The sequence below is a fragment of the Tachypleus tridentatus genome, chromosome 6 (genome assembly GCF_004210375.1).
Source record: "Tachypleus tridentatus isolate NWPU-2018 chromosome 6, ASM421037v1, whole genome shotgun sequence".
Lineage (NCBI taxonomy): Eukaryota > Metazoa > Arthropoda > Merostomata > Xiphosura > Limulidae > Tachypleus > Tachypleus tridentatus.
The window spans coordinates 143992331-144008488 of NC_134830.1; the positions used below are offsets into that span (position 1 = coordinate 143992331).

The 16158-nt window shown below is 33.8% G+C and overlaps 1 protein-coding gene across 10 annotated transcripts in view; it reads left to right on the forward strand.

Annotated features, from left to right (window-relative positions):
- LOC143253927 (uncharacterized) overlaps positions 1-16158 on the forward strand; it is a 43853-nt gene that overhangs the window by 16880 nt on the left and 10815 nt on the right. For 9 of the 10 annotated variants that reach the window (XR_013029895.1, XM_076508535.1, XM_076508532.1 and 6 more), the window contains 4 exons: positions 4082-4129; positions 9542-9597; positions 11100-11178; positions 11932-12060. Coding sequence is in view for 9 of the 10 variants with exons in the window: in XM_076508535.1 (XP_076364650.1) it covers positions 4082-4129; positions 9542-9597; positions 11100-11178; positions 11932-12060 (312 nt within the window). In the remaining variant the exon portion in view is untranslated. The remainder of the gene's footprint in view (positions 1-4081; positions 4130-9541; positions 9598-11099; positions 11179-11931; positions 12061-16158) is intronic. The other variant, XM_076508539.1, reaches the window with a different exon arrangement.

Consider the following 16158-nt stretch of genomic DNA (forward strand, 5'->3'; position numbering starts at 1 on the left):
CGATTGAAGATATCAGCTAATATTCTCACCCAAAATATAGTGGTTAAGTTATAAGTTATTAAAAGATTTTGGAGACTTACCACCTTTTTATAGTCTATATCAGAATTTCCAGCCATTCTCTAATGACCACATGTCTCACTGACTTGCATTTTTTTGTGCAAAACTCTGTCATAAGGTTGTCATGTCATAAGGTTGTCATGTCATAAGGTTGTCATGTCATAAGGTTGTCATGTCATAAGGTTGTCATGTCATAAGGTTGTCATGTCATAAGGTTGTCATGTCATAAGGTTGTCATGTCATAAGGTTGTCATGTCATAAGGTTGTCATGTTCAAAGCACTACTTCTCTTTCATTTGGCTTTTCATAATCTATGTAATGTACAAGCATGATGGTTTTCCAATTTTCATGTTAACAGTGATCCCCAGAAATCTTCAGGTGATGTCCCCAATGACTGGACAAGTACTTTGCATGGACTTGTATATGAATATCTGCTTTCATTCTCCAGTTTCTTGAGATATTCAATGTTTGAACAGAAGTGTTGTTAAAGAAACTTGTATAAACATGACTTGTGTAATTTTTTGAGGTAGAGATCCTCCTTGATCACATTTCTCACTGTTACCACTGGCCTTTGTGTTTGTGGATTCTTATATGTTACAAGATACTAGACTTTGATATTTAATATATGTCACAGGTTTAATTACTAAACTTTGTTTTTTATGTGTGTCTAATTTTAATAAGTGAAGTAAAGAGAGGGAAATATTGTGAGTGAAGACCTGGGTCATTCCATGTCAGATCAGGTGACCCCCCTCAGAATGCCTTGAAAAAAATTAACATGTGCTTATCTACCCATATAATGAAAACTTCCCAAAGATTAGATCAATATCTCTAATAGTTTCTGATTTACAGCCCTGTAAAATTTAGTTAATTTTTTTTATTTTTGGCAAATTCATTTTTGTACAACTTTGGCTGATTAAAGCTGCAAGAGTAATGGTGGTAGAAGGCTGAAATTTGCTATACTGACTGAATTAATCTCACAGAATTCAAAAATGATCTCAAACCAAGTTTAACTCTCTTAGGACTTTCACAGTGAGGCTGTAAACTCACCTGAAAACCCAAAATCATAAAAAAACATTGGTTTATGTAATAAGCCATAGCTCTAACACTTAATGTGATACAAAGCTGAATTTTGTTTTCTAATTTCATATAATATATCACCTGATAAATCTGCAATTGTTGTAATTAAAAGTATATTAGATCTCCTGTAAAAAAATTTAGTTGCATGTAACTTTTTATGATTTAGCTAAAAATAGCCCATGTCACCAGTTATTCAGCCTTTTCAGATTTTTACCATATATTCTTACATCTCTGAATATAATCTACAAAGAAAATCAGGATGGTGTTCAACCTATTTTTTGAGTTATAATTTTTTAAAGTATCCTCTGACCATATGTTGTTCACTTGAAAAACAGCACTTCAATTCAGGTGTGTTACTGTGTGCAGATATATCCATACAATTTTGAAATAATTGATGAATCCCATTGAAATATTCTAATCAGCCTTTACCATATATTTTTACATCTCTGAACATGATCTTCAAAAATTCAAGGTTGTGAAAAATAATAAATTATCAAATTTTAAGTGTTTCTGATATGTACCATTGGGCAAAGGACCATATTCAGGGCATTCAGTTCTTTCTTGTCAATCAGGAACCAGTTCTGCAGAATTGTGTAATGTTTGATTTACTTGAGCACTATGAAAAATGCAAAACTGTGGCAGGTATTAGGCCACATCATAGCTTTATTCCTCACTCTACCAACAAATTGTACATGAGAAGGCTATCAGATAATGATGTGTACACAGTTGTAACTGTTGGTAGTTGCAGTGAAAGTGATGCTGCAGCAGCTCAAATAGGGTCTAATGATAGCAATGACAATAAGTAGCCAGGGAAATATGTGGCATGCATATACGATCATGAATGGTATGTGGGAAACAGAAAAGATAGATCAGATGAACATTTCGACGTTTTGGTGTCATTTATGAAGAAATCAAGAAACAAATTGTTCTCATGGCCTGCAAGGTCACATAAAGATGAAAGCTGGATTCCTTTCCAACATATTCTTTGTCTGATAAGTGCACCTACCGTGCAAGGCAGTAGTGCTCGCCACTGTATTCTAAGTCAAAGTGATCTCAACATAATCAAACTTGAATTTCAGAACATTATTCAAGCTGTCTGAACAAAGCAATGTTTATTTGATGTTGTTAAGGCTAATTTATTGCCAAAGCAGTTTTTGAAACATTTCATTGTCATGATTATTGCAGTTTGGTGTGACTGTAATCTTTCTCAGTTATCCCCTGTTGTAGCACTGTGCTTTTTGTGTCTGATTTACCTTTGTATTTATTATATTATGAATCTTAAACTCAGCCATATCTCCATAACTGTAATGCATACACAATATATTTGCATTGCCATGTGATCTAACTAGTTATGCCAATAAACTTGTTCAGAAATAAATTAATTCTTTCTTGGTTCTTACAACTTCATTATTTAACATTGTGAAAGGCTGGTTAGAATATTTCAGTGGGATTCATAAAATCTGACAGGTATTTTTCAAAATTGTATGGATATATTTGCACACAGTAACACACCTGAACTGAATTTTTTTTGTCAAGTAAACAATGTATGGTCAGAAGATACTTTAAAAAATTATAACTCAAAAAATAGGTTGTACACCATCTTGATTTTTTTTGTAGGTCATATTCAGAGATGTACAAATATATGGTAAAAATCTGAAAAGGCTGAATAACTTGTAACATGGTCAAACTGTGGCCAGAAGTAGGGTTATTTTTAGCTAAATCATAAAAAGTTACATGCAACTAAATTTTTTTACAGGAGATCTAATATACTTTTAATTACAACAATTGCAGATTTATCAGGTGATATGTTATATGAAATTAGAAAACAAAATTCAGCTTTGTATCATATTAAGTGTTAGAGCTATGGCTTATTACATAAACCAATGTTTTTTACGATTTTGGGTTTTCAGGTGAGTTTACAGCCTCACTGAAAATCCTAAGAGAGATAAACTTGGTTTGAGATCATTTCTGAATTCTGTGAGATTAATTCAGTCAGTATAGCAAATTTCAGCCTCTACCACCATTACTCTTGCAGCTTTAATCAGCCAAAGTTGTCCAAAAATGAATTTGCCAAAAATAAAAAAAATTAACTAAATTTTACAGCACTGTAAATCAGAAACTATTAGAGATATTGATCTAATCTTTGGGAATTTTTCATTATATGGGTAGATAAGCACATGTGAATTTTTTCAAGGCATTCTGAGGGGGGTCACCTGATTTGACATGGAATGACCCATCTGTCTTGTTACAGGCTTGTTTCTTGCGGGTCCTGGTGCTCCTAGTTCCTCTGTATTCCTGTTTGTTTGTTTTCCAAATGCTCTTAATTATGAGAAATATCCCTATCTTTAAGAATCTAAAATCCTTAATTTCAACATATCTTTACAATCCAAGAGTTGAATTTTTTTTTTTTTCCAGAAAAGGCTGTTACATACCCTTCCCAAAAGTAATTAGCTTTTGGTGGTATCACACTATTTACAAAATGACAGAGAATATAAAAATATAAAAATAATAATGGCTCATTGATTTGAATATTCAAAGTTGTTTTAATATAACATATCTTATAGTTATTTTAGGAGGATCTATAGCATTCTGTAGCACTGTATATTGCAATACAAAAATTGTAGACAATATTCAGCTTCATTGTTGCTGGTGAAAATATTTCAACTTTAAGGTAGAACTAATTATGTAGAAAAATAGTTACATGTTTGTTAATGTGTTTAAACAAGGTGGATAATTCACTGTTTGATTTTGGACTCTCAAATTTTGTTTTGTGATTTAATAATTCTTAAAAAAGAAAGGTAATGAGTGCTGTAGAAACTGTACTGCATTGGTTATAAAATCATATGTTCAACTAGATAAAAATTTGTTATATGTCACAGTTGTGTTTATTTAAATATTCAATCTTCATTTCTTTAAAAAAAAAGTGTACCATATGTTTTTTTTTACAGAATGTCCTACCAGTGGAAAAATGTGAAAATGTTCCATCTAATTATATCGTAAGTAAAACAAGAAAAGTTATTTTTTCAGTGTTAAGTGCATGGAAGCAATAAAAAAAAAGCAAACACTAGTCATCTTAATACGTTGTTGAAATAATATTTTAGGAGGATCTATAGAGCTTGTAGAAGTGTTCTAAGTACCATTTTCTAGATAGTAAGTAATTACTTGGTGATAAGAGTATTGTAGCAAAACAGTCTTATTGGCATATTAAGTCCTCTGTTCCATATTTATGTATTTGGTATTCATGTATTGAGCATTAACAATCGGGTGACAAACCTGTTGTGTTAGAATTACAGTGTGAGTGTGAATGTAACAATCCAGGAGCCCTTTTATACTCTCATCCCTAAGACATGTCCTAGAACGTCACTTCCAAACTCTCTCTTTCTAAACCTAAAGATGACCTAGGAAAATTGAAATGTTGTTCCCCCCTTTTCAATAAAAGTGTTATTACCCATACCAGCTATTCTGAGATACATTTTTATTTCAAGTGGGCTGATGATGGAAACTTAAAGATAAACAAACCATTTGTTTCAGTATCGAAACAAGAGTGTTCTTATTGGTAGAATACACCAGCACACTGTTCAGTGACCATACTGATTGTGTTTATTTTGATGAGGGGCAAAGGTTCTTAAAAATCCATCTGTGTGTTATTAAGTCACTTTGTTATGTTAAATTATTTAAAGAATTTTTTAACTCTAAGTTAGCTTTATGCAATCATAAAATATATTATCACTTAGGGTGGTGATAAAAATTGTTCCAGTAATTATAGACTGATTAGCTTTATATCAGTTGTGGGAAAAAGTTTTGGAAAGTGTGTTGAAAGATGCTTTGCAAAAGGTATTTAACAAAGTTTAAACTTTTAGTGGATAGTCAATGTGGTTTCACTGAGGGAAAACCTTGCTTTACAAATCATTTGTTGTTATTTGAAAAGGTTAATGCTTTTGTTGGTGAGAGTAAGGGTATAGATCTTATGTTCTGGGATTATCAGAAAGCCTTTAACAAACTGCCACATAAAAGGCTTGTAAACAAAATTATCTCTATACATGTGGGGCATAATTAGCAAATGTGCTAGAAGAAAGCAGAGGGTTGTTTTAAATAGAGTTCAGTCATACTGAATTAATGCCCCAGTTAGGGTACCTCAGGGTTCAGTATTAGGACCTTAGCTCTTTTAGATTTACCTCAATGACATAGTGAAGGAATGGTCAATAAATTACTTAAATGTGTTTGAATGCACTTGACATGAGCCTCAATCACAGTTGTCTCTCTTTTGTTTATTTGTACCCTTTACACAACCTCTGGCTGTCGATACCTTCTTCCAGGATTGATCTCACATGTACTTTTATGTATACTCTCTGATCTGATTGCTTCAATGGCTGATTTCTGTGGTACATTTCACTCGTTGTTGAGTCCTCCTGTTGCACTCCATTGGCCAGCATAACCTTGGTTTTTGAGACTCTAAAGTCTTTACCTATTACCACTTTTCCCTGTTTGTCCTCTCTTCCATGTCAACCCTGATCCCCAATCCTGCATCTTGATGCTTTGTTTTTTCTGGCATTTGGCAAGTAGGTACAGCTTCACACATAGATTAATTTCCTTGTTAGCTATTTCCATTTGTCCATCTTCCATGGAAGTATACCAGTGCAGATGAAAGATCTTCTGCTGTTGGTCAGCTGGCAGGGAATTTCCTGCTAATTATCCTTCTGTAGCACAGATGGCAGAATATTTCACCTGGCCTTTTACTTATGGGTCTTTAGTATATTTATCTTCTGGTTTTTAGGTTGCCCTCTTCTTCCATTTTTCTAGTTATTGTGTGGGGTTTTCACTTTCCTTATTCTCACTCTGTTAAAACATTCCATCTGGATTCAGGGGCCTCCTAGGCACCCATCCCTTCCTAATTGGGTCATTACTGTAGACCTGTATGTTCTGACTTTACCTCTGTTTGAGCCACTTTCATTTTTCTCCTTGTTTTATTTTCTCTTTAAGACGTTTCTTTCTTCTCTTGGTCCGTGGATATTGGTAGTCAGGTTTGTTTGCCATTGACATTTCATGTACTTGCCATTGCCCTACCTCTCTTAACCTTTCTCCTAATCACTCTCCTTTATATCTTTATGAAGACTCATTAATGTTGTTCCTTCTTTTCTCCTATGTCCCACCTTCTGTCTCCTAATTTTACCTTTGTCCTGACCCTGATAAACTCTGTGTCCAGTGAGGGATCTGAGGTGTGATGTTACACATACAACTACCTTCTGGGGTATGCACAACCATCTTTTTTATTCCCTTGCATTCTTCCTTTCTTTATGATCCTTCTCCCTTACAAATTGGGTCCACTTTCTGGTCTGTTTGGCCTACTCCTCTCTACCTTCTTCATCCCATACCTTAATCCATATTTCCTTCCATCCATTCCATCTCCCACATTTTTCCATCATTTCTCAAATTCATCATTCAATGGAGGAGATTCTCCACATTGGTGTGTGGACCATGCGCAGTAACTTTGTCTCTCGCTTTCTACATCACATTATGCTTTTGTCCATGTTGAGGTTTCATCTTCCACCTGTGGCCATGCTCCAGACTTTGGTGCAATTTTAACTGGTAAAGTTTGTAAATTTTCCTTTTTTCCTTGCTTTGTTGTTCATGGTTCCATGCACTCACCATAGAGATGGATATTTCAGAAGATTGCTGAAAAATTATCTACCTTGTGATAATTGCTTCATAAACATGTTTGTTCCAGACTGTACCAACCATGGTCTGCATGGGTAAAGTAGAAGGAGACAGTTGACCATCTCTGCCATGCTTTGAGTGAATAACTTAATATGGTCTGCTTTTCAAAATAGAGTTTAATGTTCAGTCTTTGCACTGTCTATGGTGATAACATTTCTTTGGACTTATCTTCTTTCTTTAAGTAGAATATGGGAGCTCTTATTATTTTCCAGTTTCAAGCCACTGGAGAGGTTCATCATGGAGGCACTCTCCTGAATGGATTCCACAGAAACGTTGACTATAATAATTTAGTTGAGAGTAGGGTAGTGGTGTTTTGCTGGTATAAATGCAATGTGGTCTCCACAGGAGTTGATCCACCACCTTACTGGATAATGTGGCCTCCTTACACTATTTACTGATTCAACGATATCCACAACCACTGGAGTTAATCCATAGCACCTTACAAGATAATGTGGTTTTCTTGTACCATTTATAATACAATGGAGTTGATCCATTACTGAACTGGTTGATGTGGCCTCCTGTTACACATTCCATACCAACTGGAGTTGATCTGTTGTAAATGCAAATCACTCCTTTTGATTGGGAACTCTCATCTTACCATCACAAGAACATCAGTTCCCACTTTTGAGGTGTTGAATTTGAATAAACTATTCTACATAAGTCCTTTCTAAATCCATCCTCTCAGTGCTTGATGGTCACTCTTGGATTGTTGTAGGCTGTTGATTCTTGTGTAGTACCAAGTAATCTGAGTGGATCTGAATCTCTAATTACTGGGTTGGAGGTAAAGATGGTATGATCTTTATCCTACCCTCATGTGGATCTTGGTACCCTGTAGAGGATATAGTTGACTTGCCAAGTATGGTCTGATGCATCTTTGCCTTTCTATCTTATGATTCTCTTCCTTATGTTTAGGAATTATACACATGGGCAAAGACTATATCTGTCTCGGAAGTGGTGCAAGTCCCTTCTCTGATCTCCTGATATCTTTCTCTCATGGTCAGGGGTATTCTTCAGACTCTTTCAGGGGTGCTTCTCTTATTTCCTTGCACTGGCAATCCTACATCTTAATGTAGGATTCAAGCTCATATTATGAGGGGAGTTATATGCCATATTGTAAGTTATAATTTTTCTATGCTGAAAATGTATTTCAGATAGATGCTTACCTCTACTCAGACTTCGTATCATTCCTCCTCACACCTTCTGTCATATTTCAAAGTGAAAGTTCGTTAGAAGAATGTAGAGGGAGTTGCATGCCCTGCTACTAGTGGTTGATGGATAATTCATGATGATTTGTATGAGATACACCTTGGAATGTACTAATTCCAATGGAGGAGAGCGCAAGGCTTGTGGCATCTGGAAATAAAAAGTTATCAAATAGAGGGCAGCACTGAATGAGAACAGTTAATCTTGTGAAAGGAGGTACTAGTATATCAGAATTTTATGTATAATTCAAATTATTATAACCTCCATGCATTATCTTGCATTCATTATAATTAAAATATGTCATCTGTTTGTTTGCCCAAATCACTAATGATCTAAATCCTTTTGTAAATCAGCAGCAACATCCTCATAGCCACCAATATCCAATATCTCAATATCATCAATAAATTTAAGTAATTTTTTACCTTTTTTTTCATAATATCATTTAAGTAAATCAAAAAGAGCTTAGGTCCTAAGACTGAGCCCTGAGACACCTTACTTGGGACATTAATCCAGTGTGACTGAACTCTATTTATAACAACCTTCTGCTTTATTCTGTCCAATTTGCTAACTTATCCTCCACCCCTATAGGAATTTAGAATCTTTCAGGTATGCTTCTGTTATTCCCTTACATTAGCTCTAATTACCAGTGTAGGATTCTAGCTAATCTTATGAGTAGAGAGATAAGTACGTTTTGGAAATATATTTTAAGAATATTGAAAGTAAGGAAAATTATAACTTTGGATAGGAATGTAATGAGAAGGGCATCTTGAACTTACGTCGAATAGGTTTTTTCATATACAGCCTGATGTATAGTATAGAGTCGGTTATTAACTACAATATAGGCCTAAAAACCTTCTATTATTGCCCATAGGGCTGTGGTTATTCCATGTATTTTTGTTGTAAAAACCACAAGTGCACTATTAAACCTTACTGTTAAAAGGAGAGAGGTTTAAAAAGTTATATTTTTGTGTGGATCTCTATATTTAAATACCTGATTACATAATGGATGTAGTTAGGAGTAGAATAAATTTAAAAAATCTGCTTTCTACTCCTTGTGTCAACTTTGACTCACTATATGAGGAAAAACCATGTTCTAGTGTATAAGAAAGTAAAAATCTAGATTGATGTATGATACATGTGCACACATGCATTTGCTAGGGCAAATGCCTATTTTGGGACTGTTGGCACAATCAACTGTGATAATCTTTTTTTAATTAATCATTAACAATCACTATTATATATAGAAAAACGACCATAAACACAACTGATTTTTATTCATTTAATAATATGTAAAAGTTAATGCTGAAATAGTTAGATTCCAAAATTTTGTAAATGCATGCATATTTTGTAAATATGGCACAAATGAAACTATAGTTGATGGAACTTTACATTATGGGTTTGAACAAATATTATGATCCTGAATGTATAGTTTTAGCTGTGGTTGTCTGAAATACGTTTATAATAATGTATTAATTCTTTCCTTCCTTAAGCCGGTCCACTTATGCATGAACACAAAGATTGTCTATAACACCACTATACCAACTTAGTAAGTAATACTGTTTTAATCAGTTTATTATAAAATGTCTTGAAAAACAATTGGAAAGGTATTGCTGTGTTTCTTTAAACATCAGTGAATATGAATATTTTTTATGGAAACAAAATAAATTTTAGTTAACCCATTAATGGCCAGAACTATTTTTACTTTATATTTTTGTGTTTAGTTTTAGTGATTTCATGAAAACATTATCTGATAAATGAATTTATTTTTGTACGAATCCAATATTTTTTATATGGTTAAACCTGTTAATATATCCAGTACTTACTTGCTGTAAACATTATTTTCTTTGGAACTGAAAATAACCAGAGGAAGAAAGAGCCTATATATAAAAAGTTACTTGCTTGTGAGTGTGCAGTGCATTACTTATGTTGTAGTTTGCAGGTATCATTCATAAACTGGCCAAGTTAACTTCACAGGTTTTAAAAGATAACACTAAAATGCATGTTATTTATAGCCTGTTATCAAGTGTTGTTTTTTAAACACTGAAATGTTTCTGAGAAAGTGGTACATTTGAGGTGATGTTTAATTGGTCATTTGGGAAGTACACATCTCTCATTCTTGACCAACTGGTCACACAACCTAAGATAGAGTTAAATTAGAAATAACTGTTAAAATATGCTTTGATACTGTCTTATGCACAAATTTGGAATACTTTTTATTGGTTTGTATTAAAGGATTTCAAACAATTTTAAGAAAATAAGTCACTATGCTCAAGTTTCTGATGCCATATATAAGTTGTACACAGAGTTTGATTTTGTAGGTGTCTGTGACGTTTAAGAACAACCTAAGGTATTTGATTCTGTGTCATTTTCCATGTTTTGACAGATTTTTTTAATGGACCACTTAAAAAAAACCATAACACTGATTCTCATTCTACATATTTTTAAAGTGTACATGCCTGTTTCATAGGGTGTGGGATTACATTTTATCAAACAAAAGGACATGATAAATGTCATTAAATTATATTCTGTCTTAACAATCAACCAGTAAACAAAGCATAGCTTCAGAGTTTTATCAACCTGGATCAAATACTCATAATTAAAATGTCATCCAGGCATATCACTGTAACATGGTTAATATTCATTGAAACTCTGGTTATTAAAATTAAGAGACTGAATGATTGACATTGTATATTAAGATTAAATCAGTTTTTAGAGCTATTATTAATATTTTATCTAATTGACTTTCTCATGAAGTATTTGTGTTTGTAAATATTAGTTTCAGTTTATGATAAAAATGAAATGGAAACCCTATAACCTTCAGGGGCAATCTGAAGAAGAAAGGTCCACCTTTCGAAAGTGCTCGGGTTATAGGGTTTCCATTTCATTTTTATCAAGACTTCTTGGACCTACATGTTTTCAGAATGTTTTAGTTTATGTATATCTATTCCGTTGTGTAGACAAATATTTGAAAATCACCTGATCTTTAAAGTATAGGTGAATTAAATAAAATGTATTACAGAATGAAGTGTTTTTTTTTTCTCTTCTCAGTGGTGATCATCGACCATTGTGGCCTGTGTATGGAGATTATCAATATGTTCCACCCCAGCGATGGCTGCATACCATAGAGGTACTCTTATTTTGTACTTAATTACACTTCAGTTAATACAGTTAGCTACCAACATATGTTCCTAAAAGGTTATAATGGTTTTCAATTGTTTACAATAATGTTCTTAGAAGCAGTACATTGAAATTTGTTTGTACGTCACACAGGAAAATTCCATTGAAATAAAAAAGAGGAATTTTCAGCATTATCATTGTGTTTAACACATCAAAGTAAATATAACACACAGAAATTATTTATCTTATTGTTTTAAATTTTCTGGGTCTCGGGGGAATACGACCAAAATATTTGTGTATAGTTATCTTGTTTTAGACACTGTTCTTAATGTCAAAATTATAAGGTTAAAAGTACAAAATATATTTGGTAATTACTGTTATTTTTATAAACTATTTTACGGTTTACATGCAGGGCAGTTGTTGTATAATTTTTTGCATGTTTACAAAATCAGCTAAAAATGATGTGCTTGAAATAGAATATTATAAGAGGAAAAACAAACAAAAAAACGTGATGTCTTGTTAAATAAGTATTGTAGTTTTTGGCTTTTTATCAAATTTTACATGTGCAAAGATTTTTTACTTATTTGCCTCAAACTTATCATGAGTATTGTTTCAATCAGTGTTTCTATTAGGGTAGTCACTTTGAATACCAAGAAAGGAAGGGAATAACTGAGCATTATTCTACATACTTTTAAAGAAAAAACTTTTAAATTACTTGTTCTAAATTTTAAAAAAACACAACTTTCTTGTTTTTTGTTTACAGCATGGGGGAGTGGTGATGCTTTACCACCCATGCACTCACCCTGTAATTGTTAAACAGCTGAAATCTCTGGTCACAAGGTGCATCCGTAAACATGTCATTACCCCTTACAGATTGTTACCCTTGGAGAGGGTGAGTGTAAAATGAGAAAATTGTTAGTTCATACATCTCAATTACTTTCTTAACATTTAATTAATAATAGAATAAATATATATAACCATAAATTTTTAAGCCAAAACATATTTTATTTAATTTTAAAGTGTTTTGTTTTGGCTTAAAAATGTATAGTTATGATATAATTAATCAGAGGTTGGGATTTGTTGTTTTTAACCCAGTCCTTCTTCATGATTTTGTTTACTTATCTGGCTTCATTTGGATGTAATTATTTAATTTCACTAAAAAAAAGTGTATATGTATATAAACAGGAAATTATTATATCTTATATACAGTAGGTTTAGCAAACAAGTGAATTAAGAAACTGTCATACTAAAGGTGAATATAGGCCCAGCATGGCCAGGTGGTTAAGGCACTCGACTCATAATCTGAGGGTCACAGGTTCGAATCCCCTCACACTAAACATGTTCGCTCTTTCAGCTGTGGGGGCATTATAATATGATTGTCAGTTCCACTATTCATTAGTAAAAGAGTAGCCCAAGAGTTGGCAGTGGGTGGTGATGACTAGCTGCCTTCCTTCTAGTCTTACACTGCTAAATTAGGGACGGCTAGCACAGATAGCCCTTGTGTAGCTTTGTATGAAATTCAAAACAAACCAAACCAAAAGGTGAATATTTTAGTTGAGTAAGTTAAACATGTTTTGTAATCAATTCCAGTTTCGAGCCTGTAGTCTGTACACTTACAGGTGTGAGGGGGGGGAATTAAACTTTTGGTTAATGATAAATATTCGCTTGTCTTAACTTTAAAAGAAAAAGAGAGAAACATTAAATAGACTCTGTATACTTTAGGCTTTCTATTTGTCTGTATGGTCAGTTGGGTAGAATATTTGACTTGCAATTTGTGGGTTGAAATCCCTGTTTCACCAAAAGTACTCATCCTTTCAGCTATTGGTATATTATAATCATTAGTAAAACAGTACTTTAAGACTTGGTGGTGGATGGTGCTGAATAGTTACTGTCCTGTAGTTTTGCACAAAGTTCAACAAATCAATCCATGTGTCATTTGAATAAGAGGGTTAGTAAAGGTAATCATAGCAATAATAATAATATACAGTAGTGATTCAACAACCATTTAACAAAGATAGTTTAATTTGATGTTACAATCCATGATAACTTTTCAAGCAATGTTACATGAAAAGATGGAAATACAATGTATAACATCTTCTAACAGGAAAACTATTTCACTGTTCTAATTGAGTACAAGAACATAACCTTTGACTTTTAATATTGAAAACTGTAGTTATAATGGCTACAATGTATCTAACAACTGAAAATAAAACATTTTTTAAATCTTTTGACAAAATGTAAAAATGAACATTTAGTAATAATAATTTATATACATAATCATGGCTTCCAGTATAAAATTAATTAAAAGTCCCCATGTCAATCTTAGGAGATACCCAACAGTTGAAGGGGCCTGTGAGCTATCAAAAGAACTAATGGGTCAAGGATAGCACCCTGGTTGAAGGATCAAGGAGGGGCAAAGCCACCCAAAAGTTCAAAGTTCTTGTGTTTTGTGAGAATATAGTTGATTTTTTTATCTTTTTCTATAACCCTATTGTCATGGGAATCTTTTACTGTGCATAACACAAGGTTTTAGTGACTTGCATTCAGAAGTTTATTGACCTACTTTTTGCTTATGTTATACCAATTAATATAGCATAGTTGATAACCCATATTTTAATGGAATATGTTAAGTGTCATCAACAATCAGAAGCAAGAACAAAAGAAGTAATTAGTGATCACGAGAAACCCACTTGAATGTGAACCTATCCATTCCAAAAAGTTTCCTTCTTACATTGAACTGATTTAACAAGACCAGTCAGCCAATCTGCTCATCCTTAGATACTAACCTAATCCTAACATTTAGCCCTACTGCCCATTTATAACTTCATCCCCACAATTAATTCTTGGCAGTATTTCTGAAAAAATTAAATCATACTTTTTGTTTTTTAATTCTTTTATCCATTAGCTTCTGTGGCCTACTTTTCTCTACATCATTAACCCCTATGTGCACAACAAAAACTGTATCTCTTCTAGCCCCTTTATTATATCTCCTGCTCTGTCAGTTATATACTCTACCTGTTTCACTGGGTAACATAATTATTTTCTCCCTATTTATCTCACAGACTATTCTATCTACATGCCTTATCAAGTAATCACCTGTAACTAATCCTCCTTAAAGTTATCGTCCATATTTGTCTCTGCTTCCCCTTTTCTTCTCTCCAATAGATCCTATTATGCGAAAGCCAAGTTTACAATTAAGTTCACTATTATTAGCCCCAATAATACTCTTTCCAGCATCCTTCATTGTTAGGTGATGTAATATATTGTTATGTAATAAAGGTTTCTTGATCTAATATAAGAAGCATTTCACATCTTTTATGGCTGTACTCTTGAATTCTGTGGAAGGTATTTGTTTTACTTTACCAAAAGTATCTGTGGCTGTGAAAACAATATCTCTTGGAGTGTCTTGGTCATCTTGTGGCTGAAAAACCCAAGGCAATGGGGACACATGAATTGATTAGTGCCCAGGGATGCCTGTTTCTAGGCTACAGAATCATTAATTGCCAATACACTCGTGTACATGTGTGAAAAAAATAACAATTTGAAAGTTCATGTAACACAAGACTTGCTCAATTGTCTAAACTGCAAGACAAAGAACCAATGAGTAGAACTTTACATACTACACTGTTACTATTAATATCAATATTTATTTAAAGAAAGAAAGAAAACTTATGAAATTGAAACTTGAAGCAAAAACTACTAAATTTGGGTGTAGTACATTACATTTTCTCACATTAAATTTTGAGTATAACACGTTTGTGACATGCACAGAAAAATGTGTCTTTGTTGATAGGATTAACAATGAAACAGGAGGCTTATCATTAAAGTAGTCTTTGATTATATTTGAGTAGTCCTCTTTTGTATATCTGGAAATGCCGATCATATATATTCTTATTTTCCATTTCTTGGAATGCTATCATAGGGTTTTTCACTATGTGATTCATTCCCAGTGTCATGCCTTGCCCTTTGGACTTGTTTTGGTTCCATGTCTTTTGGGAGGCAGTCTGTTTCATTTTATCTGACTTTTACAGTTTACCTACACCATTCATTAGATGCCAAGCTTTGGTTAACTCCTTTCAAACAGGAGTACTCTTAACATACTTATGTATTCCTTCTACAGTCAGCTTGAGTAGTTAAGATTTTCTAATTGGGTATGTTATTCCTGTTACATACTTCACTTTCTAGTCTCTTTGAGGTGAATATTCTAAGACAACCGTCTATCAGGACCAATCCATTCACCTACTCAAATGTATTCAATGGAGTTTTCTGTTATCTGAGCCAATGATTTGATTTTCCTCTTAATATTTATCCTTCCCTCTTTATCTATGTGTTGATAGATAATCAAACCCCCCTTCAATGTTGGGTTTACCACTTACTTCCTCTTTTATGGATTATTTCTCTTTTTTGATGTGGTTAGATCAGTTGGAGGCTCCAGAATAATGTTCTATAGGTAAAGAGTCTATCACTTTTGCACCCTGGTGCTTCTGTTAGTACAGTGTGTCTTGTTCACTTTCTTCTTTTTGACCAGATTTGACTATTTGATGGTGGTGGCTTCTATTTCTTCTTCCTTTTGTAGTAGACAGTGGATATCCCTTTTTGTCCCCCTCAGTGTGAATTCCTGCACGTGGTGAGGGACCTCCCAGGGAAGGTTCTGTTCTTTCAATTTACCTCCTCTGGGATCTAAACATCCAACCACGTGTTTGCCGTGCGTGGCAACCCGTGAAGGGGAGGAGAGGATCCTGGTGGTTGAGGGGTTCAACTCTAACATACCACTTTGGCCTTGAATTCCTCTAGACGAGCGGCCTTTGGGTGGCCCCCCTTGGGTCAATCGGCTGGTCCACTTGGGCTAGAGTCAACCAAGTACCAGTGTTGGAAGTTCTCAACGAGTGTTGTGGACATTGTATCTGATGCCGGTGTTTGGGTATAGTGCTCATGAAACCCTGGCATTGCTGCAGTGTCCTTGTTTGACATTGTAGTGCATCCCCTCATA